This window comes from Oncorhynchus clarkii, chromosome 28 (genome assembly GCF_045791955.1).
Source record: "Oncorhynchus clarkii lewisi isolate Uvic-CL-2024 chromosome 28, UVic_Ocla_1.0, whole genome shotgun sequence".
Taxonomy (NCBI): Eukaryota; Metazoa; Chordata; class Actinopteri; order Salmoniformes; family Salmonidae; genus Oncorhynchus; species Oncorhynchus clarkii.
This window is the reverse complement of record NC_092174.1, coordinates 24,340,169-24,367,049: the sequence shown is the minus strand read 5'-3', so window position 1 is coordinate 24,367,049 and position 26,881 is coordinate 24,340,169. Positions and strand designations below refer to the sequence as shown.

General features: G+C 45.4%; 1 protein-coding gene across 6 annotated transcripts in view; it reads right to left on the bottom strand.

Annotated features, from left to right (window-relative positions):
- Positions 1 to 26,881, bottom strand: part of LOC139386657 (microtubule-associated protein 4-like) — a 97,476-nt gene that overhangs the window by 12,090 nt on the left and 58,505 nt on the right. For 4 of the 6 annotated variants that reach the window (XM_071132426.1, XM_071132423.1, XM_071132424.1 and 1 more), the window contains 5 exons: positions 8,572 to 8,975; positions 3,582 to 3,791; positions 2,965 to 3,112; positions 2,738 to 2,800; positions 1,958 to 2,202 (listed from right to left, as the gene is read on the bottom strand). In XM_071132426.1, the coding sequence (XP_070988527.1) occupies positions 1,958 to 2,202; positions 2,738 to 2,800; positions 2,965 to 3,112; positions 3,582 to 3,791; positions 8,572 to 8,975 (1,070 nt within the window). The remainder of the gene's footprint in view (positions 1 to 1,957; positions 2,203 to 2,737; positions 2,801 to 2,964; positions 3,113 to 3,581; positions 3,792 to 8,571; positions 8,976 to 26,881) is intronic. The other 2 variants (XM_071132427.1, XM_071132428.1) reach the window with 2 other exon arrangements.

Here is a 26,881-nt window from a genome sequence, read left to right as displayed (position 1 = left end):
CTCAACCCAATAGAGGAGTTCTTCTCTGCCTGGAGGTGGAAAGTGTTTGGTCACCACCCACATGACCAAATGTCTCTTTTGGAAGCCATGCGTGCTGGATGTGAGGACACGAGTCCAGAGGACTGCCAGGGATGGATAAGGCACTCCAGAAGGTTCTTCCCCAGGTGCATGACAAGAGAAAGGATTAGCCCCTCAATTATTTGTTCGAATTACAGTATGTACTTTTAGTTTCTACCTTTTTTTTCTCATTACTGTAATTCCGTAAATTACTACAGACTATTGAAGCAAACTGCTAATTTTCATTTACCTTAAAGAATTGTTATGTTCTAAACATTTTAATAAATCATGTGAAAGAATGTCACTCTTTTCTTTGAAGAAAATATTACTTTGTATGAAGTCACTGAAATTGTTCAAACTGTAAAGATGAAAAGTTTGTATTTTCTGTATTGGTGTTTGATGCTAGTGTTTTTACTCTCAGTGTGTTCTGAGTGACAGTGTGTGTTATCTCAGTGAGGGTTGTGCATAGTGTTTGGCTGCGCTGAGCGTGTTTTGAGCCATGTGTTAAGAGTTGTGTTACTTGGAATGAGTTTTGCAGGTGATGTGAACTGTTTAGCTCAGGTGACTGTTGGTAGTGCAGACTGTAGTTAGAGTTTTGCACATGTGACTCCAGTTGTGCCCACTGTCGTTTAGCAATCGAAAAAAACTGTAATATGGAGTTTACTGCTATAACAGCCTCCACTCTTCTGGGAAGGCGTTCCACTAGATGTTAGAACATTGCTGGGGGGACTTGCTTCCATTCAGCCACAAGAGCATTAGTGAGGTCGGGCACTAAAGTTGAGCGATTAGGCCTGGATCACTGTCGACGTTCCAATTCATCCCAAAGGTGTTTGATGGGGTTGAGGTCAGGGGCATTGTCATGTTGAAACAGGAAAGGGTCTTCCCCAAACTGTTGCCACAAATTTGGAGGCACAGAATCGTCTAGAATGTCATTGTATGCTGTAGCGTTAAGATTTCCCTTCACTGGAACTAAGGGGCCTAGCCTGAACCATGAAAAACAGACCCAGGCCATTGATCGTCCTCCACCAAAAGTTAGCTTTACAGCACTCCAGCCGACGCTTGGCAATGTGCATAGTGATCTTAGGCTTGCGTGCGGCTGCTTGACCATGGACACCCATTTCATGGCGAACGGTTCTTGTGCTGACATTGCTTCCAGAGATGTTCTAGAAGTCTGTATTGAGTGCTGCAACCGAGGACAGACAATTTGTACACGCTACGTGCTCCAGCACTTGGAAGTCCCGTTCTGTGAGCTTGTGTGGCCCACCACTTCTCGGCTGAGCCATTGTTGCCACTAGGAGTTTCCACTTCACAATAACAGCACTTACAGTTCACCGGGGCAGCCCTAGCAGGGCAGAAATTGTATGAACTGACTTGTTGGAAAGGTGGCATCCTTTGATGGTATCATGTTGAAAGACAGTGAGCTCTTCAGTAAGGCCATTCTACTACCAATGTTTGTCTATGGAGATTGCATGGATGTGTGCTCGATTTTATACACCTGTCAGCAACAGGTGTGGCTGAATAGTCAAATTCACTAATTTGAAGGGGTGTCCACATACTTTGGTATTTATAGTGTAGTTTGCGTAACATATTTTCTCCAGGAGTAGCATGCATTGTGCCACTATTTAGTTGAGAAAGCCATAAATGTTGGTAAAGAGGGTGGTATAAGACCTTGTTATATGGTAGCAGTGGAGAGGTGAGGTTTTTGATAATATGGAATTTGTATGATGTTGAATGAGAATTTGCTTGTGACAAAACCCATGCCTTGAATGGCATTTGACAGCACTGAAGGCATGACAGATCTGTCAATACACAAATGTCTACGTCTGATGTCGGTCCACTTAAATAGGCCTCTTTCCCAAAGCTTTCATGTACAGTACATCTCTATCCCACGTTACCGCACCTTGCCACAGGTAGACTGATACTTCATGTTGTCTGTGGAGCCGATCTTGGAGCGCACATTCTTCAGGTCTGGCAAGGGTGCGTTAATGGGCCTGGGAGTCCTAGGAGCTCTGGGTACAGCTGGCTTCCTCTCCATAGCCGTCTGCTTGGGCACCGGGGGTTTGGTGATGCGTCTGCGAGGTTGCTCCCCGTTGGTTGCAGGAGTGCTTGGAGCAGTAGCAGAAGTGTGAGGTACCCTGGGCTTGGCTGGGGCGGTGATAGAAATAGACAAAGGGCATGAGGAACCATACCCTCTAAGGGCTGGAGCTGAGCACACACACAAACAATAACAACAATGATTCACTAGGAAACAATGTCCTGGAAGCTAACTAGTCCCCAGGGGAGAGGATAAGGAACAACACTACTACTACCTACAGAGAGTAGATACTGTGGTCTCTGGTAGTGGGTTTTCCAAGGCTGTGTCAGCAGCCTCTGATTCGATGACTAATGAATATCTCAGAGGAGGACGTGACAGGCCTGAGACGTCAGTCAGTGTTTTCAGGAACTGGAGCTACTGTTGAGACTAAGTGTCTGTCTCCCTCTGCGTCCCTGTCTGTCTCCTAGCATCACTTACCCATTGCACTTGTCTCTCTCTGTGTAGTCATAATGACACTGTCAAGAGAAATTATAACAGACGACACTTGTCTGTCCTTACAATTTCAAAGAACATATTCAACTCTAGGGTATTTTAGTTGTATAATGAGATACTTGGGTTAGATTGTGCATGTTGGTTCGTTGTTACCTGGTGTTGTCTTCAGCGTAGTAGGCTTCTTCAAGTCACCTGGCTTGATATCAGTCTTGGGAACTGTAGGGTAGAGAACATAACCAAGCTCCCCTTACATGATTGAGACTAGTGGACATTTAGGGACCAAGGAATTCTGACGTTGGCTTTTTGAATATCACCATCATCAAGAATAAAGTACCTTAAAGCATGTCAGCTTGCACTATACAGTTAAGAGTTGGTGTCACCTGTGTTGCGGCGCAGAGAAGGGACATTAGCAGAGGGGCGTGGCCCAGCAGGTTTAGTAGTGGCGGTAGTAGAGGAACTGTCCTTATTGGCCGTGCCGTTGGCCTTTGGCACAGGAGGACGTCTGTCAGAAGTGCCGTTTTCCGGAGTCTGAGTAGGCAAACAGGAAATCAGAGAAGGGTGTGGTGTGGAAGAGAGCGCTGGACATAGGGAGGGTTGGTTGGGAGAGGCAACTAGAGGTGTAAGGGAGATGGAGAAGGCTGAGGGAAAAGAGAGATAGGTGTGTGATAAAAAAACACACCAAATGGAAGTTGATTAAGCAATTAGGGGAGTAAAGACTGGAAACAGAAAGGAGATATTGGAAATGCATGCTGGGATCTTCAGGGAGGGAGTTATAGAAAATATTCAGTTGGTAGGACTAAATGGTGAAGAGCCCGGACAGAGGTTATAGTGCAGGGAGTTGGTGGTCCACAAACTGTGAGTGAGAGTCAGAAGGTGGACACTGGACAGTTATATAGCAGAGCCAAACAAAGGGAAGGGGGACAAGGTGCCAACCACAAGAGGGAAGGCCAGTGAGCAGAGACAGGAGTGAGGGAAGTGGGAGTGGGAGGGGACTCACCTTGGACTTGGATGCTGTAGGGGTTTGACTGGGAGCGACAGTTGGCCGCTTGGTGCCAGCAGTGGGAGTGGTTGCCTTGGTAACAGGACTTTTTTTATTGGCAGAGCTGGAGTTGGGGGCGGAACGTTTTAGGGGGGCAGCTGCATCCCCAGTGGACAGAGAGGTGGGCTGTGTTTTGACAGAGTTTGGTTTGGTTGACCCAACAGCAGGCTGTACAACAACGTCACACGATGAAGGAAAAAATAAGAAAACCAAAAGCATACAACAGAGGACAGGCAGCATGATAAAGAAACAGAGGACAGGCAGCATGGTAAAGAAACAGAGGACAGACAGCATGGTAAAGAAACAGAGGACAGGCAGCATGGTAAAGAAACAGAGGACAGGCAGCATGATAAAGAAACAGAGGACAGGCAGCATGGTAAAGAAACAGAGGACAGGCAGCATGGTAAAGAAACAGAGGACAGGCAGCATGGTAAAGAAACAGAGGACAGGCAGCATGATAAAGAAACAGAGGACAGGCAGCATGGTAAAGAAACAGAGGACAGGCAGCATGATAAAGAAACAGAGGACAGGCAGCATGGTAAAGAAACAGAGGACAGGCAGCATGGTAAAGAAACAGAGGACAGGCAGCATGGTAAAGAAACAGAGGACAGGCAGCATGATAAAGAAACAGAGGACAGGCAGCATGGTAAAGAAACAGAGGACAGACAGCATGATAAAGAAACAGAGGACAGGCAGCATGGTAAAGAAACAGAGGACAGACAGCATGGTAAAGAAACAGAGGACAGGCAGCATGGTAAAGAAACAGAGGACAGGCAGCATGGTAAAGCAGCAGAGGACAGGCAGCATGGTAAAGCAGCAGAGGACAGACAGCATGGTAAAGCAGCAGAGGACGGGCAGCATGGTAAAGCAGCAGAGGACAGGCAGCATGGTAAAGAAACAGAGGACAGACAGCATGGTAAAGAAACAGAGGACAGGCAGCATGGTAAAGAAACAGAGGACAGACAGCATGATAAAGAAACAGAGGACAGGCAGCATGGTAAAGAAACAGAGGACAGGCAGCATGGTAAAGAAACAGAGGACAGGCAGCATGTTAAAGAAACAGAGGACAGGCAGCATGGTAAAGAAACAGAGGACAGGCAGCATGGTAAAGAAACAGAGGACAGGCAGCATGTTAAAGAAACAGAGGACAGGCAGCATGGTAAAGAAACAGAGGACAGGCAGCATGGTAAAGAAACAGAGGACAGGCAGCATGATAAAGAAACAGAGGACAGGCAGCATGGTAAAGAAACAGAGGACAGGCAGCATGATAAAGAAACAGAGGACAGGCAGCATGGTAAAGCAACAGAGGACAGACAGCATGGTAAAGAAACAGAGGACAGACAGCATGATAAAGAAACAGAGGACAGGCAGCATGGTAAAGAAACAGAGGACAGACAGCATGATAAAGAAACAGAGGACAGGCAGCATGGTAAAGAAACAGAGGACAGACAGCATGGTAAAGAAACAGAGGACAGGCAGCATGGTAAAGAAACAGAGGACAGGCAGCATGGTAAAGCAGCAGAGGACAGGCAGCATGGTAAAGCAGCAGAGGACAGACAGCATGGTAAAGCAGCAGAGGACGGGCAGCATGGTAAAGCAGCAGAGGACAGGCAGCATGGTAAAGAAACAGAGGACAGGCAGCATGGTAAAGAAACAGAGGACAGACAGCATGATAAAGAAACAGAGGACAGGCAGCATGGTAAAGAAACAGAGGACAGACAGCATGGTAAAGAAACAGAGGACAGGCAGCATGGTAAAGAAACAGAGGACAGGCAGCATGGTAAAGCAGCAGAGGACAGGCAGCATGGTAAAGCAGCAGAGGACAGACAGCATGGTAAAGCAGCAGAGGACGGGCAGCATGGTAAAGCAGCAGAGGACAGGCAGCATGGTAAAGAAACAGAGGACAGACAGCATGGTAAAGAAACAGAGGACAGGCAGCATGGTAAAGAAACAGAGGACAGACAGCATGATAAAGAAACAGAGGACAGGCAGCATGGTAAAGAAACAGAGGACAGGCAGCATGGTAAAGAAACAGAGGACAGGCAGCATGTTAAAGAAACAGAGGACAGGCAGCATGGTAAAGAAACAGAGGACAGGCAGCATGGTAAAGAAACAGAGGACAGGCAGCATGTTAAAGAAACAGAGGACAGGCAGCATGGTAAAGAAACAGAGGACAGGCAGCATGGTAAAGAAACAGAGGACAGGCAGCATGATAAAGAAACAGAGGACAGGCAGCATGGTAAAGAAACAGAGGACAGGCAGCATGATAAAGAAACAGAGGACAGGCAGCATGGTAAAGCAACAGAGGACAGACAGCATGGTAAAGAAACAGAGGACAGACAGCATGATAAAGAAACAGAGGACAGACAGCATGGTAAAGAAACAGAGGACAGGCAGCATGATAAAGAAACAGAGGACAGGCAGCATGGTAAAGAAGCAGAGGACAGGCAGCATGGTAAAGCAGCAGAGGACAGGCAGCATGGTAAAGCAGCAGAGGACATGCAGCTTGATAAAGAAACAGAGGACAGGCAGCATGGTAAAGCAACAGAGGACAGGCAGCATGGTAAAGCAGCAGAGGACAGGCAGCATGGTAAAGAAACAGAGGACAGGCAGCATGGTAAAGAAACAGAGGACAGGCAGCATGATAAAGAAACAGAGGACAGGCAGCATGGTAAAGCAGCAGAGGACATGCAGCATGATAAAGAAACAGAGGACAGGCAGCATGGTAAAGAAACAGAGGACAGGCAGCATGATAAAGAAACAGAGGACAGGCAGCATGGTAAAGCAACAGAAGACAGGCAGCATGGTAAAGAAACAGAGGACAGGCAGCATGGTAAAGCAACAGAAGACAGGCAGCATGGTAAAGCAGCAGAGGACAGGCAGCATGGTAAAGCAGCAGAGGACAGGCAGCATGGTAAAGAAACAGAGGACAGGCAGCATGATAAAGAAACAGAGGACAGGCAGCATGGTAAAGAAACAGAGGACAGGCAGCATGATAAAGAAACAGAGGACAGGCAGCATGGTAAAGCAGCAGAGGACATGCAGCATGATAAAGAAACAGAGGACAGGCAGCATGGTAAAGCAACAGAGGACAGGCAGCATGGTAAAGAAACAGAGGACAGGCAGCATGATAAAGAAACAGAGGACAGGCAGCATGGTAAAGCAGCAGAGGACAGGCAGCATGGTAAAGCAACAGAGGACAGGCAGCATGGTAAAGCAACAGAGGACAGGCAGCATGGTAAAGAAACAGAGGACAGGCAGCATGGAAAAGCAACAGAGGACAGGCGGCATGATAAAGAAGCACAGGCAGCATGGTAAAGAAACAGAGGACATGCAGCATGGTAAAGCAGCAGATGACAGGCAGCATGGTAAAGCAACAGAGGACAGGCAGCATGGTAAAGCAACAGAGGACAGGCAGCATGATAAAGAAGCACAGGCAGCATGGTAAAGCAGCAGAGGACAGGCAGCATGGTAAAGCAACAGAGGACATGCAGCATGGTAAAGCAGCAGATGACAGGCAGCATGGTAAAGCAACAGAGGACAGGCAGCATGGTAAAGCAGCAGATGACAGGCAGCATGGTAAAGCAACAGAGGACAGGCAGCATGGTAACGCAGCAGATGACAGGCAGCATGGTAAAGCAACAGAGGACAGGCAGCATGGTAAAGCAGCAGATGACAGGTAGCATGGTAAAGCAGCAGGTGACAGGCAGCATGGTAAAGCAACAGAAGACAGGCAGCAGGGTAAAGCAGCAGACGACAGGCAGCATGTTACATTAGCAGAGGACAGGCAGCATGGTAAAGCTGCAGACGACAGGCAGCATGGTAAAGCAGCAGAGGACAGGCAGCATGGTAAAGCAACAGAGGTCAGGCAGCATGGTAAAGCTGCAGATGACAGGCAGCATGGTAAAGCAGCAGATGACAGGCAGCATGTTACATTAGCAGTGGACAGGCAGGACGGTAAAGCCACACAGGCAGCATGGTAAAGCAACAGAGGACAGGCAGCATGGTAAAGCAACAGAAGACAGGCAGCATGGTAAAGCAGCAGAGGACAGGCAGCATGGTAAAGCAGCAGAGGACAGGCAGCATGGTAAAGCAGCAGACGACAGGCAGCATGGTAAAGCAGCAGAGGACAGGCAGCATGGTAAAGCAACAGAGGACAGGCAGCATGGTAAAGAAACAGAGGACAGGCAGCATGGTAAAGAAACAGAGGACAGGCAGCATGATAAAGCAGCAGAGGACAGGCAGCATGGTAAAGCAACAGAGGACAGGCAGCATGGTAAAGAAACAGAGGACAGGCAGCATGGTAAAGAAACAGAGGACAGGCAGCATGGTAAAGCAACAGAGGACAGGCAGCATGGTAAAGAAACAGAGGACAGGCAGCATGGTAAAGCAACAGAGGACAGGCAGCATGGTAAAGAAACAGAGGACAGGCAGCATGATAAAGCAGCAGAGGACAGGCAGCATGGTAAAGCAACAGAGGACAGGCAGCATGGTAAAGCAACAGAGGACAGGCAGCATGGTAAAGCAACAGAGGACAGGCAGGGGGTGGTAGGTAGCCTAGTGGCTAGAGCGTTGGGCCAGTAACCGAAAGGTTACAAGATCGAATCCCCGAGCCGTTAATTAAAAAATGTGTCATTCTGTCCCTGAGCAAGGCAGTTTTAAATTAACCTGCTGTAATTGAAAATAAGAATTTGTTCTTAACTGACTTGCCTAGTTAAAAAACAAAGCAGCAGAGGCAGCATGGTAAAGCAGCAGAGGCCGCATTCACTATAAACCTCAAACCAGGAGCATCAGCAGAGCAAGTTCTAGCAGCAGGCTAGATAACCTTTCTAAATTTGAATTAGCACATAAGCGCATGCACACACACACTAGAGATGGCAGTGACAGTTGCAGAAGCAGCTTGCACTGATATGAATAGTAACATTGTCCCAGCTTTTCCCTGACCTACCTTGGCCTTACTGTCTGGGCTGGTGAGGTCCTGCTTGCTTCTGATGGTTGTTGGGGACTTTGCAGTACCTTTCCCAGCCTTTTCATTCTTCTCAACTTTAACCATCTTGTCCGTTTTCTCTCTATTTTCTTTCTTCTCCATCTTTTCATCTTTGTTGGTCTTCTCTGGCTTGTCCACTTTTTCATTTTTAACATTTTTCTCTGTCTTGTCAATCTTCTCTTCATCTTTGAGGATCTCAGATTTGTTTGTCTTGTCAGCATTGACTTTCTTAGATTGATCTTTTTTCTCTTTATTCTCCATCTTCTCCATCTTGTCCGACTTCTCGGTCTTATCAAACATGTTCAAGTTTTCCACCTTGGGGAAGAAATCAGCCTTCTCTTGTTTGTCCTTATTTTCTGCTTTCACTGTAGAGAGACAAAAATAGACATATATTGATATATTGAGAAAACCCACAATACTATATGTCATGAAAAAAAGACCAGAATTTATCTGAGGATCAAATACAGAAGGAGAAACCTTTCATAGTGCCAGTGCTGCTTTCAGCCATGAGCGAGAGCATATCTGTTTCAAATCATGGGAAACTGTGCTCAGATGGATGCTGACAACATGGTTCATGGCTTTCAACTATCCACAACACCAAATTATCATATGTTCCTTGACATTTGCGACACCCAGTTACTAAAGACCAGCGTTGTCATTGAGGATGGGGTGAAGGGCATGAAACCGTCAATGATCTGACCTATCAGTTCACTTTATGTTCCACTGACAAACAGCATTGTGTGTTATTAACCGAACCACAGATTCAGACTGGCTTTAGCTTCAAAATCTAGCTTCAACAATACATCCAAAGAATGCCACATGGACAACAGAATGTACATGGACAACAGCACTCAGTACAGATCTGCTATCTTAAGTTGATTACTTTGCTGATACAGAGAGCTTTCCTGCACAGCAGGAAATGCACAATTCTAGTGTATTCAAGGTTTAAACAGGCTTCTAATTTTATCTTTAAAATGTCAGATTTGATTCACCCTGATGAAAAATGTAACAACGCCTACAAAAATGTCCATTAATAATAGTCCACATAATAATTCCCATTTCCTGTTCCTGCAGGATTATTTTCCTACTGTGAGAAGCAGGGTCAAATGAAGAAGTGCATCTGTATATATTGCTGCTATTCAAACAGGCAGCTAAATGTCAATCCTCTAAAATTGTTTGATAGACTTAATCACAGCAGAACACCGTCGCTGGTGAGGAAATGAGAGTTAGTAGACTACAGTGACCATGGCATGCTGGTGAGGAGTCTGGGCAGGGCCACAGAAAGTGACAGAGACCAGGGTTGAGCTGGACAGATAGAACAGCACATTGTTGGCATGGGCTCCTTATGTAACCCAGCTTCAGTGACCTCTACAGAGAGAGAGTGTTCATCCTAAATGGCACTCTATTCCCTATGGAGAGCACTACGTTTGACCAAGTCAGAGTATTGCCCTACTTAGAGAATAGGGTGCCATTTGGAATACATCATGAGAGAGGAAAACCAATGTGCCAAAGAGATGAGGAAATGTGGCACAAATTAAGCTGGGTCAAAAGAAGAGCTACTTGTGCAATGAAAGAATCTGCTTTTCAATTAAAATTCTGACCAATTAGTTGACTAGAGCATCCATTTTTCAAAAGAGAGTGATGGCAAATGGATTGTACATTTTTGACAGATAGATACCATTTTAACTTGTCAAACCGGATCATATTTGTCACAATGGTACAGAAACATGAGCCAATCGCAAAATCTATCAAATCATTAAGACTAAACCAGAATGGCCTTGTTGTTCTAATGGCTGGCTTTAGGAGCCCTGGTTCCAGTAACGGTCATACACTATAGACTCTAGTATGGAGCTGTTCTGTATGTCTGGCCAGTGGTGTAAACATACACTATAGACTCTAGTATAGAGCTGTTCTGTATGTCTGGCCAGTGGTGTAAACATACACTATAGACTCTAGTATAGAGCTGTTCTGTATGTCTGGCCAGTGGTGTAAACATACACTATAGACTCTAGTATAGAGCTGTTATGTATGTCTGGCCAGTGGTGTAAACATACACTATAGAATCTAGTATAGAGCTGTTCTGTATGTCTGGCCAGTGGTGTAAACATACACTATAGACTCTAGTATAGAGCTGTTCTGTATGTCTGGCCAGTGGTGTAAACATACACTATAGACTCTAATATAGAGCTGTTCTGTATGTCTGGCCAGTGGTGTAAACATATACTATAGACGCTAGTATAGAGCTGTTCTATATGCCTGGTCAGTGGTGTAAACATACACTATAGACGCTAGTATAGAGCTGTTCTGTATGTCTGGCCAGTGGTGTAAACATACACTATAGACGCTAGTATAGAGCTGTTCTATATGCCTGGTCAGTGGTGTAAACATACACTATAGACGCTAGTATAGAGCTGTTCTATATGCCTGGCCAGTGGCGTAAACACAATGTCACATAGGGACATGATGGAGCAGGTGCTCATGATATTTCAATGCAGGTGACCAGCATCAAACACCAGACACCCACATGAATATACAAGCATACACATGCACCCACCCACCCACCCACACCCACACAAACGTTATATGAAGTGATGATGCTTATCTGTCGCCAGAATTTGTCAAATGTGGAACTGTACAGTTTGTCTTTGAATGACCATGCATTGGAGAAAGACACGCAAGCAGAGGGATTATTTTCCGATGACCTTCATTCATGAGGTAGAAATGTTACAGCAGGATGATATTGCCAGGCAGCTACACTACATGACCAAAAGTAATGCAGTGCTTGCCAAACATCTCATTCCAAAATCATGGACATTTTTAATATGGAGTTGGTCGTCACTTTGCTGCTATAACAGCTTCCACTCTTCTGGGAAGGCTTCCACTAGATGTTGGAACATTGCTGTGGAGACTTGTTTCCATTCAGCCACAAGAGCATTAGTGAGGTCGGGCACTGATGTTGGGTGATTAGGCGTGGCTCACAGTTGGCGTTCCAATTCATCCCAAAGGTGTTCGAGGGGGTTGAGGTCAGGGCTCTGTGCAGGCCAGTCAAGTTCTTCCACACCGATCTCAACAAACAATTTCTGTATGGACGTCGCTTTGTGCACGATTCTGTTACTTGTTTACTTCTTATTTGTGTCAGGTACAGTGCCTTGCGAAAGTATTCGGCCCCCTTGAACTTTTCGACCTTTTGCCACATTTCAGGCTTCAAACATAAAGATATAAAACTGTATTTTTTTGTGAAGAATCAACAACAAGTGGGACACAATCATGAAGTGGAACGACATTTATTGGATATTTCAAACTTTTTTAACAAATCAAAAACTGAAAAATTGGGCGTGCAAAATTATTCACCCCCCTTAAGTTAATACTTTGTAGCGCCACCTTTTGCTGCGATTACAGCTGTAAGTCGCTTGGGGTATGTCTCTATCAGTTTTGCACATCGAGAGACTGACATTTTTTCCCATTCCTCCCAGCTCGAGCTCAGTGAGGTTGGATGGAGAGCATTTGTGAACAGCAGTTTTCAGTTCTATCCACAGATTCTCGATTGGATTCAGGTCTGGACTTTGACTTGGCCATTCTAACACCTGGATATGTTTATTTTTGAACCATTCCATTGTAGATTTTGCTTTATGTTTTGGGTAATTGTCTTGTTGGAAGACAAATTTCCGTCCCAGTCTCAGGTCTTTTGCAGACTCCATCAGGTTTTCTTCCAGAATGGTCCTGTATTTGGCTCCATCCATCTTCCCATCAATTTTAACCATCTTCCCTGTCCCTGCTGAAGAAAAGCAGGCCCAAACCATGATGCTGCCACCACCATGTTTGACAGTGGGGATGGTGTGTTCAGCTGTGTTGCTTTTACGCCAAACATAACGTTTTGCATTGTTGCCAAAAAGTTCAATTTTGGTTTCATCTGACCAGAGCACCTTCTTCCACATGTTTGGTGTGTCTCCCAGGTGGCTTGTGGAAAACTTTAAACGACACTTTTTATGGATATCTTTAAGAAATGGCTTTCTTCTTGCCACTCTTCCATAAAGGCCAGATTTGTGCAATATACGATTGTTGTCCTATGGACAGAGTCTCCCACCTCAGCTGTAGATCTCTGCAGTTCATCCAGAGTGATCATGGGCCTCTTGGCTGCATCTCTGATCAGTCTTCTCCTTGTATGAGCTGAAAGTTTAGAGGGATGGCCAGGTCTTGGTAGATTTGCAGTGATCTGATACTCCTTCCATTTCAATATTATCGCTTGCACAGTGCTCCTTGGGATGTTTAAAGCTTGGGAAATCTTTTTGTATCCAAATCCGGCTTTAAACTTCTTCACAACAGTATCTCGGACCTGCCTGGTGTGTTCCTTGTTCTTCATGATGCTCTCTGCGCTTTTAACGGACCTCTGAGACTATCACAGTGCAGGTGCATTTATACAGAGACTTGATTACACACAGGTGGATTGTATTTATCATCATTAGTCATTTAGGTCAACATTGGATCATTCAGAGATCCTCACTGAACTTCTGGAGAGAGTTTGCTGCACTGAAAGTAAAGGGGCTGAATAATTTTGCACGCCCAATTTTTCAGTTTTTGATTTGTTAAAAAAGTTTGAAATATCCAATAAACGTCGTTCCACTTCATGATTGTGTCCCACTTGTTGTTGATTCTTCACAAAATAATACAGTTTTATATCTTTATGTTTGAAGCCTGAAATGTGGCAAAAGGTCGCAAAGTTCAAGGGGGCCGAATACTTTTGCAAGGCACTGTATCTCCATTTTGGGATAGGTCACTGAATTGCTAGCACTAGTTGCTCACGGTGCTACAGTGGCTACAAACGTATGGCGCTGGGTGAATGTCAATGCGTTATCATGTGATGCTGCCTTCAAATCTTGTGCCAACTGGAGAAGTGCTCCCTACGAAGGTAGATGCCTTTGGAGGCAGGTAGGCAGCAGGCAGCTGCCTTTAGATTTGTTAAATAATCATAGTAGGCTACACCAACATTAGTTTCCATGTCAAAATAGTTGCTCAGCACTGGGCGCCAACTCATGATGCTCCGAGCAGAAGCGTGCTGCTCAGACCACTGCGCTATGGCAGTTCACAATGCTTAAGCAAGCCGTGAGAATACTTGATGATATTTGATGGTATGAGGTCAGTTAGTTTGCAGATCCTACCCCAAACCATCGCCCCCTAGGTATGGTACTGCATTGTATAGCCTAGAAACACAGTTTCCAGCTGCCCCCTGGGTATGGTACTGCATTGTATAGCCTACAAACACCGTTTCCAGCTGCCCCCTGGGTATGGTACTGCATTGTATAGCCTACAAACACAGTTTCCAGCTGCCCCCTGGGTATGGTACTGCATTGTATAGCCTACAAACACCGTTTCCAGCTGCCCCCTGGGTATGGTACTGCATTGTATAGTCTACAAACACCGTTTCCAGCTTCCCCCTGGGTATGGTCCTGAATTGTATAGCCTACAAACACCGTTTCCAGCTGCCCCCTGGGTATGGTACTGCATTGTATAGCCTTCAAACACCGTTTCCAGCTGCCCCCTGGGTATGGTACTGCATTGTATAGTCTACAAACACCGTTTCCAGCTGCCCCCTGGGTATGGTACTGCATTGTATAGTCTACAAACACCGTTTCCAGCTGCCCCCTGGGTATGGTACTGCATTGTATAGCCTACAAACACCATTTCCAGCTGCCCCCTGGGTATGGTACTGCATTGTATAGTCTTCAAACACCGTTTCCAGCTGCCCCCTGGGTATGGTACTGCATTGTATAGCCTACAAACACCGTTTCCAGCTGCCCCCTGGGTATGGTACTGCATTGTACAGTCTACAAACACCGTTTCCAGCTGCCCCCTGGGTATGGTACTGCATTGTATAGCCTACAAACACCATTTCCAGCTGCCCCCTGGGTATGGTACTGCATTGTATAGCCTACAAACACCGTTTCCAGCTGCCCCCTGGGTATGGTACTGCATTGTATAGCCTAGAAACACCGTTTCCAGCTGCCCCCTGGCGGCAATTGTAAATATTCAATATTCATTCAAATCCTCCTGCTGTGGGATTATTTTCCTCCTGCGATGAAATGGGTCATATTAAGATCCGACATCTGTATATACTGCAAGCAAAATGGCCTCAGGCTCCAGACTGCCTTGCCTGTTTGGTGTTACTGAATCTAAGTGTGTCTATGAATAACATGGAGTAGTCATCCAATCCGAAAGCATCCCCAGGAGTCCCCACATAGCACCACTAAAAATGACTACTCTCTGTTTAAATGATTACCCGGACTCGATTTCAAATCAACTACACACCCTTCCCTTAGTGCTAGCCAATCGATGGAGTGCCACTTGATGTGATGCATCACTAAACAACACAGTCATTTGAAGATGGGGGTTTGAGAGGGTAAACGAACCTCAGTATTTCAATAGACACTCATATATTTAGAGGAACTTGACTCTTCAATGATGGTGCCTTTGACATTTTGTCAAAACAAAAGGTAGACAAAACAATAGATGTAAAAATTCCCTTATTATATCCTTTCTGAATTTTTAATTGTCCTGCTATCTTCAAACCAACGCTTTTTGAGAAGCAAATCATCCTAGTGTAAATATACCAAAAAAACCTAGTTCAAGCTGGTGAATATATATATATATTTTTTTTTACATCCATTCTTCTTTTGGCTTCCTCCATTTTGTCTTTCAGAACCCAATCATTGTCAATGAAACAAACAACTATTCCAGCCTAGAGAAATACCACTGCCCACTGATCACAAATAAACCTGAACTCCCAAATCTATATACTTAAATGACTGTAGGTCAATGATGAGCAACATGTTATAACAAATTAATGAGAGCTGTTCCAGCAACAGAGGAATAGGCCTCAAATCATAGTCACCTACCATCCATGGAGCTTTTAGTATTGATGTTGAAGGTTTTTCCACTGAGGGGAACCGGCAGTAGGACACTCTCACTCTGACTCTGTGACATCCCATTACCAGTACCCCTCCTGGGTGGAGGGGAGTTGGGGGCCCTGACAGGGCTCAGTGGGGACAGAGGAGAGAGTGTGGGTGACACAGTCTTTCTCCCCCCCCCCACTGTCAGAGAGCGTTGGACCGCTGAATGTGGAGACTTGGACCCCATAACATTACTTCCAGATGAGGGCAGGTCCACCAGTCCGCCAGGCTGCCCTGGGTACTGGGAAAAGTCCAAGCTACCTGGCACAGACAGGTGGGAGCAGTCAGACATAGCGCGCCTCACGGCTTTGTGTTGTTGCTCGGTACCTCCTCCTCGAGGTAGAGTAGGCCCCATGTCCTCGTCACTGTCCTCTGAGAATCCTGACACAGTGCAGTCTCCACCCTTAGAGTAGTTGTCGTTGACAACACCAATGACACAGTAGTTGGCTACAGGTGTAGGTGCAGCAGGAACAGTCTGAACAGCAGGCTTGAGGCCTGTTTGGGGCAGCCCAGAGAAGGAGGGATTCCTTACGCAATTGTCCACCTTCTGTGTGTTAGGGAATGGTGAGACATCCCGCTGCGTAGCAGGGGACCCTAGCTGGGCTGCGGCTCCATTGGCCCTGTGTTTTTGTCCTGGGGTGGAGAGGAGTATCCCGGGTGAGGCTGGAGAGGACGAGGAGGAGAGGGGACTTGTGGGGCTCTCCCCGGCGCTGCCCAGACCACCCATCCTCCCTGGCACCTTAAGGTCAGACAACTCCACCTTGAACCCTGATCCAGATTGTCCATCAAGGAGGCTTGAGAGCTTGTCCTCGTCGGTTAGCCTGGGTACTCCTGGGCTGCCACCGAAACCAAGTGGTCCCATCTGGTCTTGCTGCCAGTCCCAGCCCTGAAGGGCCTGCTGAGGAGACGCCATAGAGCCAGAGGGCACCTTGCCCAGCTCAGTGTGCTCACAGAGCTGTCCACCACCACCACCCTGCTGCTGATTGGAGAGAGAAGACATCCTCACCTCTCTCTCTCGATCTCTCTCTCTCTGCTGCTTCCTTTTGATGGATACTCTTTATTCTTCTAGACAGCTAATCTTCCCTTGGAGGTAAGGAAGGCTGTTAATGTACTATATCTGTGTTATATGTTGCGTCTGTGAAGCGCAGTCTATGTGTGCGAGGGAAGTAATTGTGTGTTTCTCTCTGTGTCTGTGCTCTGATCAGATGAGTCTCTGAGGATGAACTGAATGCTGCTCCCTCTCTCTCCCTCTCTCTCTCCATTTCTCCCTCTCTCTGACATCACAGCCCTAACAGAGCTTTGGTCACATGACTCCACGGAACATATCCCTATTTGCGAGAGCAGATTCTCGACTCATGCCTCCCACCAGTAAGCTCAGTCAAACACACACACCCACCCACACACACCCACACACACACAAATGAACGTCACGTACACAGAAATGTACGTCACTAACACACAAATACTAATACATACACCCTCCCTTGGTGTCCTATAAACCGCAGTTCTGACTCGTCAGGCAGCTTGGCATTACAGTAGAAACTTAGCAAACAGAGAGAGTAGCTTTGGGGGATACAGTGCCTCAGTTTCCACAGCCATTCTACTTGAATGAATCTGTCCTCTCTGTAACAGCATCCATTACTGCTACACATCTCTTCACGGTTCTGGTGGTATAATGTGCTTTTCCATGCTGTTCTGTCATCTCCAATTCCCCCCCCCCTATCACCCTGCTCCATGCCCACTACTGTACCCACTGCCCCTCTCCTCCTCCCTGCCTTCCTGCCCCCATCAGGGGCCCTGGTTGTACATCTCTGGCTCCTGGCCCTGGACCCTTTGGCTCTTTTGTTTATTGTGTTTTGTTTGTGCACTTGGTTGCGGACACTGTGTTCCTCCCCTCTGCTGTAGCCACATGCGATGGGCTACTCTGTTAGGAAGGTATTGAATGACTGCCCTCGAAAAAGAATGTGTGATAACTCTCCATTGACATAGCGGTTAGTGCATTGGGCCAGTAACTGAAAGGACGCTGATTTGAATACCCTTTACCGACAAGGTTAAAAATCTGTCAATGTGCCCTTGAGCAAGTCTCTTAACCCTAATTTGCTCCAGGGGTGCCGTACTACTATGGATGACCTTTTAAAACAACACATTTCACCTATGCGGTGTATGTGACAATAAAAAACATATTTTATCTTTACCCTTCAAAACCACAAACATCCACCTCATCTCTGAACTGAATTCACACCCACCCACATTCTTCACACAAACACCGCGTCGAAACGTTCACAACAACCTCACTGATTCAGTCCTGGACTAGACGCTAGAACCCCTCCCTCTTGGCAATTATGGTAGAAGGCAGGCAGTGATTATTCAAACCTTGATGACACCCCCTTGCCCCCATCCCATCCCACCTCCAGCCCCATGAGGACTGGGGCCAAATAAAACATAATTAAATATAAATGAATGAAGATTAGGTAATCGCCCCCAAAACAGTCCAGAATTTACTGTAGGAGGAGATAACAAGGGGAATGAGCACAGTACAGTGAGGTTGATTGATGTTGATGAGGTTGATTGATGTTGATGAGGTTGATTGATGTTGATGAGGTTGATTGATGTTGATGAGGTTGTGCAAAGCAGGTCATCAAATCAAAGGGTGGCTATTTTTAAGAATCTAAGATCTAAAATATATTTAGATTTGTTTAACATGTGTTATTTCATGTCTTCGCGGTTATTCTACAATGTAGAAAATAGTACAAATAAAGAAAAAACCTTGAATGAGCAGGTGTATGTAAACTTTTTACTGATATTGTATATAGTTACCAAATAGCAGTGTTTTCTACAGCCCGATACAGACACAGTTAGGGAAAACTCACACATCACAAGGCAACAGCCACAGTCAGCCACTGACAGCCACATCCCCAAAACAGAGTTTTTCTCTCTGTTCATTAGACCATGGTAATGGGACTGCTTCTCATGAATGGACATTGTTATGCAAGACCCATGTCCAACATATTCTGTCTGTTTATGTTTACATCTCTCACAGAAATATTACTCTAGCTTTAACGACACTCATAATCCATGTTGTTTTCTTCTCCTAATCATAAAGACACATACAAAGGTCTGTCTAAACAAACATTGCACAAAGCATTTCAGTTCAAAGCCAAATGTAATTTATCATACAATTTATCATACAATGCTTCACTGCAGGGAACGAAAAATGTTCTTGCGGGAAATTGACCCCAATTATAATGACATGTTCCAGTGTACCACTCTCTATGTCTGTGTCCAGTGGGAATGAATATGTCTTTGTTGAATGTTAGCATACTAGTATAAGAAACAATTATACTGAGCACAATCACCCAACCTCGTCTCAGAGCATTTCGTAGTTGTCCGGGATGTAAATCCGGGACACTCCATTTAGTATGATATATTACATTTTGTATGGTATGTATTAATTTGTGGATGTTCATCACCCAGTTTTGAATGATATGTTACGAATTACAATTTGTAATATATGTTACGAATTTGCAATATATGTTACGAATGTGTTTACAAATTTGCAAAACGTATGATATGTTACAAATTCTAGCTAGGTGGTTAGGTAGCTAACTTTAGCTAGGCTGTGGGTTAGGGTCAGGGTTAGGGTTAGGGTTAGGAGCTAGTTAAAGGGTTACATTTAGGGTTAGGGTTAGGGGAAGGGTTAGCTAAAAGGGTTTAGGGTTAGGGGAAGGGTTAGCTAAAAGGGTTTAGGGTTAGGGGAAGGGTTAGCTAAAAGTTGTCCATGATGAGATTCGAATGCGCCACCTTTGGTTTGCTAGACCTTTGCCTGACCAACCACCCTACTTTTGTTTTTGCCTTAAGTAAACATATGTCCTATGTAACCATACCAAACGTAACATATCATTCTAATTTGAGTGTCCCGGGTTTATGTTTACTATGTTACATCTAGTCTATGAGACCAGGCTGAATCGCCTCATACCATAACAGCCTTTGGTGTGATAAGACTTTTTACAAGGTGAACATTCAAAACCAACAGAAAGACATTGTTTGAGAAAATGAAATTAAGAGGGTAGTGGCTGGTGGGCCATGTGCAGTAGCAATCCTCAGCCATCTACAATATGCCATGGATGTTTTGGGAGGGCCTCAGAACTCAGAAAAGGATGGGGAGAGTGACAATATACAGCTTACAGTCCATGGTCTTGCAGGGGATAGAGCACGGAGGAAGTCTGTCAGAGAATTCTATTTCTGGCATCCAACCTCCTGACTGTCACACCCCATTTTTTCCTTGGCAGTCCTGAGTAGTTCTATCTCCACGGAAACCACCTCCCATATCCATGGCAACAAGCTCCCAGTCAGAAATAGGCTGCTATGATTATGGTACGTGTCGTCTCAGCGACCCAGGGAGTCTGGGAAAAGGGGTTGGATCGTAACGTCGGAGGATGAGAGATAAAGGGCAAAGGAAGTATGGAGAGATTGAGAGGAGGAGGAAGATTGATGAACACAAATAATGAAGAAGGAAAAAGAAGAAGCAGAGGTAGGGATGGGAAGAGGAGGCAAAATGATGGAGAGAAAGGACAATAGAAAAGATGGAGACTCATCTCACTACACTCATCCTTATCCCACGTCTTCATTGGTAGCTTACAATCTATCTTGTGGAATGGCAACAAAATTGGGTTAGAGTGCAGCCAAATGCAGTGTCACATCTAATGAAGCCGCAGAGTCATTAATACACACATCTGATGGTCCAGTGGACTGAAGAGCACACACTAATTGAACAAAATCCAATCATTCTGCCAAATTATGTTCCCAAACAAAAATAGTGTAAAAAAGGGAAAAGCTTGAGACATGGAAAAAGACCACAGTGGCTGTGAAGGGTTTATCTTGGCTTTGTAAACATAATGTGTCTGGCTGAGAAATCAGAAGAAATACAATTAGATGTCTTTCAATTGATTCCTCTAATAGCCAATGAGTGCTAGCAGACATTTGAGGAAGATGTTTTCTAATCAAAATGATCAGAACGGTGAATAGCCTCATATTTGCAGTACATATAGTATGTTTTGATCATACCACAGTATGTTACCTCACTGTGGGAGCAACGTAATGTAAAGCAATGTCTAGTGTCAACAACAACAATGCGGTCCATATGGGCATAGTGACCTGGTAAGGTGGCTGAACCCTTTGTAAGGGAAAAAGCTCATACAAATAGTTGTATTTTAGATTAATGCTATTGTTTATCAAGTGCCCTAGTTCTGATCCTGCTATCATTCAATATTTATGTCCAGCTTCAGGCCTATTTGTAGATTAGGTGACTTTATTACAATGTCCGAGGGAATGTCTATAGGGGGAGCAGCAGGAGGGGAAGTAAGAAGTGAATGAAACAATAATACAAATGTTTTTGCCATGATGCTCCTATAATGCGTGATGAAAGTGGGGCTCGTGTGGCTGAGGTCCCTGATTATCTTCAAATCAAATCTAACTTTGTTTCTCACATGGGCCGAATACAACAACTTTACCGTGAAATGCTTACTTACAAGCCTTAACCAACAGCGCAGTTCAAGAAAGAGTTAAGAAAATATTTACCAAATAAACTAAAGTAAGAAATAATAAAAAGTAACACAATAAAATAACATTAACGATATACAGTGTGCAGTGGTACAGGTTAGTGAAGGTAATTTCTATATGTAGGTAGGGGTGAAATGACAATGCATAGATAATAAACAGAGAGTAGCAGCAGTGTACAAAACAAATGCAGGGGGGGGGGGGGTCAATATAAATAGTCTGGTGGTCATTTGATTAATGTTCAGTAGTTATGGCTTGGGGATAGAAGCTGTTAAGGAGCCTTTTGGTCCTAGACACACCGTTTGCCGTGCGGTAGCAGAGAAAACAGTCTATGATTTGGGTGACTGGAGTCTCTGACAATTTTATGGGCATTCCTCTGACACCGCCTGGTATATAGGTCCTGGATGGAAGGAAGCTTGGCCTCAGTGATGTACTGGGCCTTACGCACGGCCCTCTGTAGTGCCTTACAGTCAGATGCCAAGCAGTTGCCATTCCAGGCGGTGATGCAACCAGTCAGGATGCTCTCGATGGTGCAGCTGCAGAACTTTTTGAGGATCTGGGGACCTATGCCAAATCTTTTTGGTCTCCTGAGGGGGAAAAGGTTTTGTCGTGCCCTCTTCACGACTGTCTTGGTGAGTTTGGACCATGATAGAACTTGAAACTCTCAACCCGTTCCACTACAGCCCTGTCGATGTTAATGGGGGCCTGTTCGGGCCACCTTTTCCTGTAGTCCATGATCTGCTCCATTGTCTTGCTCACATTGAGGGAGAGGTTGTTGTCCTGGCACCACACTGCCAGTTCTCTGACCTCCTCCCTATAGGCTGTCTCATCGCTGTCAGGGATCAGGCCTACCACTGTTGTCTCGTCAGCAAACGTAATGATGGTGTTGGAGTCGTGTTTGGCCACATAGTCGTGGGTGAACAAGAAGTACAGGAGAGACTAAGTACACACCACTGAGGGACCCCAGTGTTGAGGATCAGCGTGGCAGACATTTTGTTGCCTACCCACCTGGGGGCGGCCCGTCAGGAAGTCCAGGATCCAGTTGCAGAGGGAGGTGTTTAGTCCCAGGGTCCTAAGCTTAGTAATGAGCTTTGTGGGCATTTTGGTGTTGAATGCTGAGCTGTAGTCAATGAACAGCATTCTCACATGGGTGTTCCTTTTGTCCAGGTGGGAAAGGGCAGTGTGGAGTGCGATTGTGTCATCTGTGGATCTGTTAGGGCGGTATGCAAATTGGAGTTGGTCTAGGGGGTCTTGATGTGAGCCATGACCAGCCTTTCAAAGCACTTCATCTTCTTGGCCTTCCTGTGACACCTGGTGTTGTAGGTGTCCTGCACCCAATGGTGCACCCTCTGTAGAGCCTTGCGGTCAGCGGTGGTGGAGTTGCCGTACCAGGCTGTGATGCAGCCCGACAGTATGCTCTCGATGGTGCTCCTGTAGAACACTGTGAGGGCCCTCGGGACAGGCCAAATTTCTTCAGCCTCCTGAGGTTGAAGAATCGTTGTTGTGCTTTCTTCACCACAGTGTCCGTGTGGTTTTACCATTTCAGCTCCTCTGATGTGTACGACGAGGAACTTGAAGTGTTTGACCATCTCCACAGCGACCCCATTGATGAGGATGGGGGCATGCCCATCCTGATTCCTCCTGAAATCCACAATCAGCTCCTTTGTTTTGCTGACAATGAGGGAGAGGTTGTTTATCTGGCACCACGCCGTCAGAGTGCCTACCTCCTCTCTGTAGGCCGTCTTGTCATTGTTGATAGTCAGGCTAATTACTGGGGACAGCCCGTCAGGAAGTCCAGGACCATTAGCTTTGTGGTGAGCTTAGAGGGTACTATGGAACAGCATCCTCACATATGCATTAATTTTGTCCAGGTGGGTGAAGGCAACTCCACCACCGCTGACCCCAGTGTACAGTGCAGTGTGCAGTATAATCTGTTATCATTAAAAGCCCCTGCCACATACGCCTTGTGTTCGACCCACTGAATTGCGCCTCTACCTCGTGTCGAAGGAAAGCCAAGTCTCAGAAAAACAAAGTATGTTGCAGAATCTGAAAGTAGATGCTCGCTCTGAGATTGTCAAGTTTGTTCACAAACTATTGTACTGCGAACACGAGATCTTATTCTCAATCCAAGATCCAAGAACTTGTTTCCACAAGTGAAAAGTGATTACATTGATATTCTCTGGATTGAAGCTTAAAATCAAGTCATCAAGATAGTCTTTTTCTATTCAGATTATTATAATGACAACTTATCTAGTTATAATATAATGAAATGCTATTCAGTAACTAAAAGTAATGAGTGGCTAAAAGTGGGACTGTGTTCGCCAGTGATGCTATCTCAAGCAGAATCTTCACAGGTGTGTCGCAGCGCTATCAGTCCTGAAAAGATACCATTGAAGCTGTATTTCCCGAGAGGTGTTGCACAAAATATATTCAAAAGCGAAAAAATCTTCAACCAGTCAGAAAGCAGAAGCCAGAGCACCGCATTTTTAGGAAGAAAAACAACACTGGCCTTCTTTCTAGAGAAAGTTATTTTGAGCACCCGGACAAAAACATGTTAGCTAACGTAGCTCCTTACTACTAACTACCTTTTTTAATTTAAAAATGTTTTATTTAACCTTTATTTAACCAGGTAGGCAAGTTGAGAACAAGTTCTCATTTACAATTGCGACCAGGCCAAGATAAAGCAAAGCAGTTCGACACATACAACAACACAGAGTTACACATGGAGTAAAACAAACATACAGTCAATAATACAGTAGAAAAATAAGTCTATATACAATGTGAGCAAATGAGGTGAGATAAGGAAGTAAAGGCATTAAAAGGCCATGGTGGCGAGGTAAATACAATATAGCAAGTAAAACACTGGAATGGTAGATTTGCAGTGGAAGAATGTGCAAAGTAGACATATAAATAATGGGGTGCAAATGAGCAAAATAAATAAATAAATAAATTCAGTAGGGGAAGAGGTAGTTGTTTGGGCTAAATTATAGATGGGCTATGTACAGGTGCAGCAATCTGTGAGCTGCTCTGACAGCTGGTGCTTAAAGCTAGTGAGGGAGATAAGTGTTTCCAGTTTCAGAGATATTTGTAGTTCGTTCCAGTCATTGGCAGCAGAGAACTGGAAGGAGAGGCAGACAAAGGAGGAATTGGCTTTGGGGGTGACCAGAGAGATATACCTGCTGGAGTGCGTGCTACAGGTGGGTTGCTGCTATGGTGACCAGTGAGCTGAGATAAGGGGGGACTTTACCTAGCAGGGTCTTGTAGATTACCTGGAGCCAGTGGGTTTGGCGACGAGTATGAAGCGAGGGCCAGCCAACGAGAGTGTACAGGTCGCAGTGGTGGGTAGTATATGGGGCTTTGGTGACAAAACAGGTGGCACTGTGATAGACTGCATCCAATTTATTGAGTAGGGTATTGAAGGCTATTTTGTAAGTGACATCGCCAAAGGTGAGGCTTGGTAGGATAGTCCGTTTTATAAGGGTATGTTTGGCAGCATGAGTGAAGGATGCTTTGTTGCGAAATAGGAAGCCAATTCTAGATTTAACTTTGGATTTGAGATGTTTGATGTGAGTCTGGAAGGAGAGATTAAATTCTAACCAGACACCTAGGTATTTGTAGTTGTCCACATATTCTAAGTCAGAACTGTCCAGAGTAGTGATGCTGGACGGGCGGGCAGGTGCAGGCAGCGATCGTATGCATTTAGTTTTACTTGTATTTAAGATCAGTTGGAGGCCACGGATGGAGAGTTGTATGGCTTGAAGCTTGTCTGGAGGGTTGTTAACACAGTGTCCAAAGAAGGGCCAGAAGTATACAGAATGGTGTCATCTGAGTAGAGGTGGAACAGAGACTCACCAGCAGCAACAGCGACATCATGGATGTATACAGAGAAGAGAGTCGGACCAAGAATTGAACCCTGTGGCATCCCCATAGAGACTGCCAGAGGCCCGGACAACAGGCCCTTCGATTTGACACACTGAACTCTATCAGAGAAGTAGTTGGTGAACCAGGCGAGGCAATCATTTGAGAAACCAAGGCTATTGAGTCTGCCGATGAGGATGTGGTGATTGACAGAGTCGAAATCCTTGGCCAGGTCAATGAATACGGCTGCACAGTATTCTTATCGATGACGGTTAAGATATCGTTTAGGACCTTGAGCGTGGCTGAGGTGCACCCATGACCAACCTTGGCTTGAGCAAAGAGATGCCAACTGAACAGAAGCCATACAGTAGCTGTGAACAGCGGTACTTTGCGTTCATCATCAACTAAACCACCCCCACACCCTTAGCAGTGTTGGCAAGTGGATGTTTCTGGTTTTCAGGGATACAGTATTTTCAACCTAAGTAGAGACACTGCTCACATGTATTTCTACACCTGCTACCTTAGGTAGTAGTTCATCAGAGGACAGTGATTGGAACAATGAAATGGTGAGGGCACCAAGCTCATGTCTTCTGCTCCTAGCCAGATGGAATCCATGTAGGGAAAAAAAATGTAAGCTTGTGAGACTTCTGGATTGTTGTATGAGGTTAGCTTTAACCAGCTAAGCCACATTCAAAGCAACAGCAATAACTATTATATAAGCACCAGTCATTTATTGAACCACCAGATGATGGCCTCTTTGGTCATGTAATACATCATAAAAAAGTGCATGGATTTTCGATACTAATCAATATGTAAACAACACTTAAATAGCACCCGTCCCTTTACTTGACTTCAACACATTCGGTCCAGTGTGATGATATGCACTGTGACCTACAGAAATGCACTTAAAGCCAGCAGCATGATGATTACGTATTTACTGAAAGGTAGCTATACCTTAAAAAAACAAAAGACTGCACAGCACTGCCCATCTCAATCAGTACTATAGTGGTGATGCTTTGCCAGACTGGGCTGGCTCTTATGGATGGTATCTTTGCCAGGCTGGGCTGGCTCTTATGGATGGTATCTTTTCCAGGCTGGGCTGGCTCTTATGGATGGTATCTTTTCCAGGCTGGGCTGGCTCTTATGGATGGTATCTTTTCCAGGCTGGGCTGGCTCTTATGGATGGTATCTTTTCCAGGCTGGGCTGGCTCTTATGGATGGTATCTTTTCCAGGCTGGGCTGGCTCTTATGGATGGTATCTTTGCCAGACTGGGCTGGCTCTTATGGATGGTATCTTTGCCAGGCTGGGCTGTCTCTTATGGATGGTATCTTTGCCAGGCTGGGCGGTCTGTAATCGGCTGACCAGAAAAATGACTATGCAGCAGAGCAGAGCAGAGTAGTGCAGAGTAGAGCAGAGTAGAGTAGGGCAGAGATAGGCAGAGTAGAGTAGAGCAGAGTAGGGTAGAGTATAGCAGAGCAGAGCAGAGTAGGGAAAAGCAGAGCAAGGCAGAGTAGAGTAGAGCAGAGTAGAGCAGAGTAGGGTAGGGTAGAGTAGAGTAGAGTAGAGTAGAGTAGGGTAGAGTATAGCAGAGCAGAGCAGAGCAGAGTAGGGAAAAGCAGAGCAAGACAGAGTAGAGTAGAGTAGAGTAGAGCAGAGCAGAGTAGGGTAGGGTAGAGTAGAGTAGGGTAGAGTAGAGTAAAGTAGGGCAGAGTAGAGCAGAGTAGGGCAGAGTTGGGCAGAGTAGAGCAGAGTAGAGTAGGGCAGAGTAGAGCAGAGTAGAGTAGATTAGGGCAGAGCAGAGCAGTACCAGTTCACAAACCGGTGGTGGTGTGGTGGGATAACCCTGACTGCAGCACCACACAACCTCTAAGCCTCTGTCTCCCTCTGCCTTTTTATTTGATTTATTTCACCT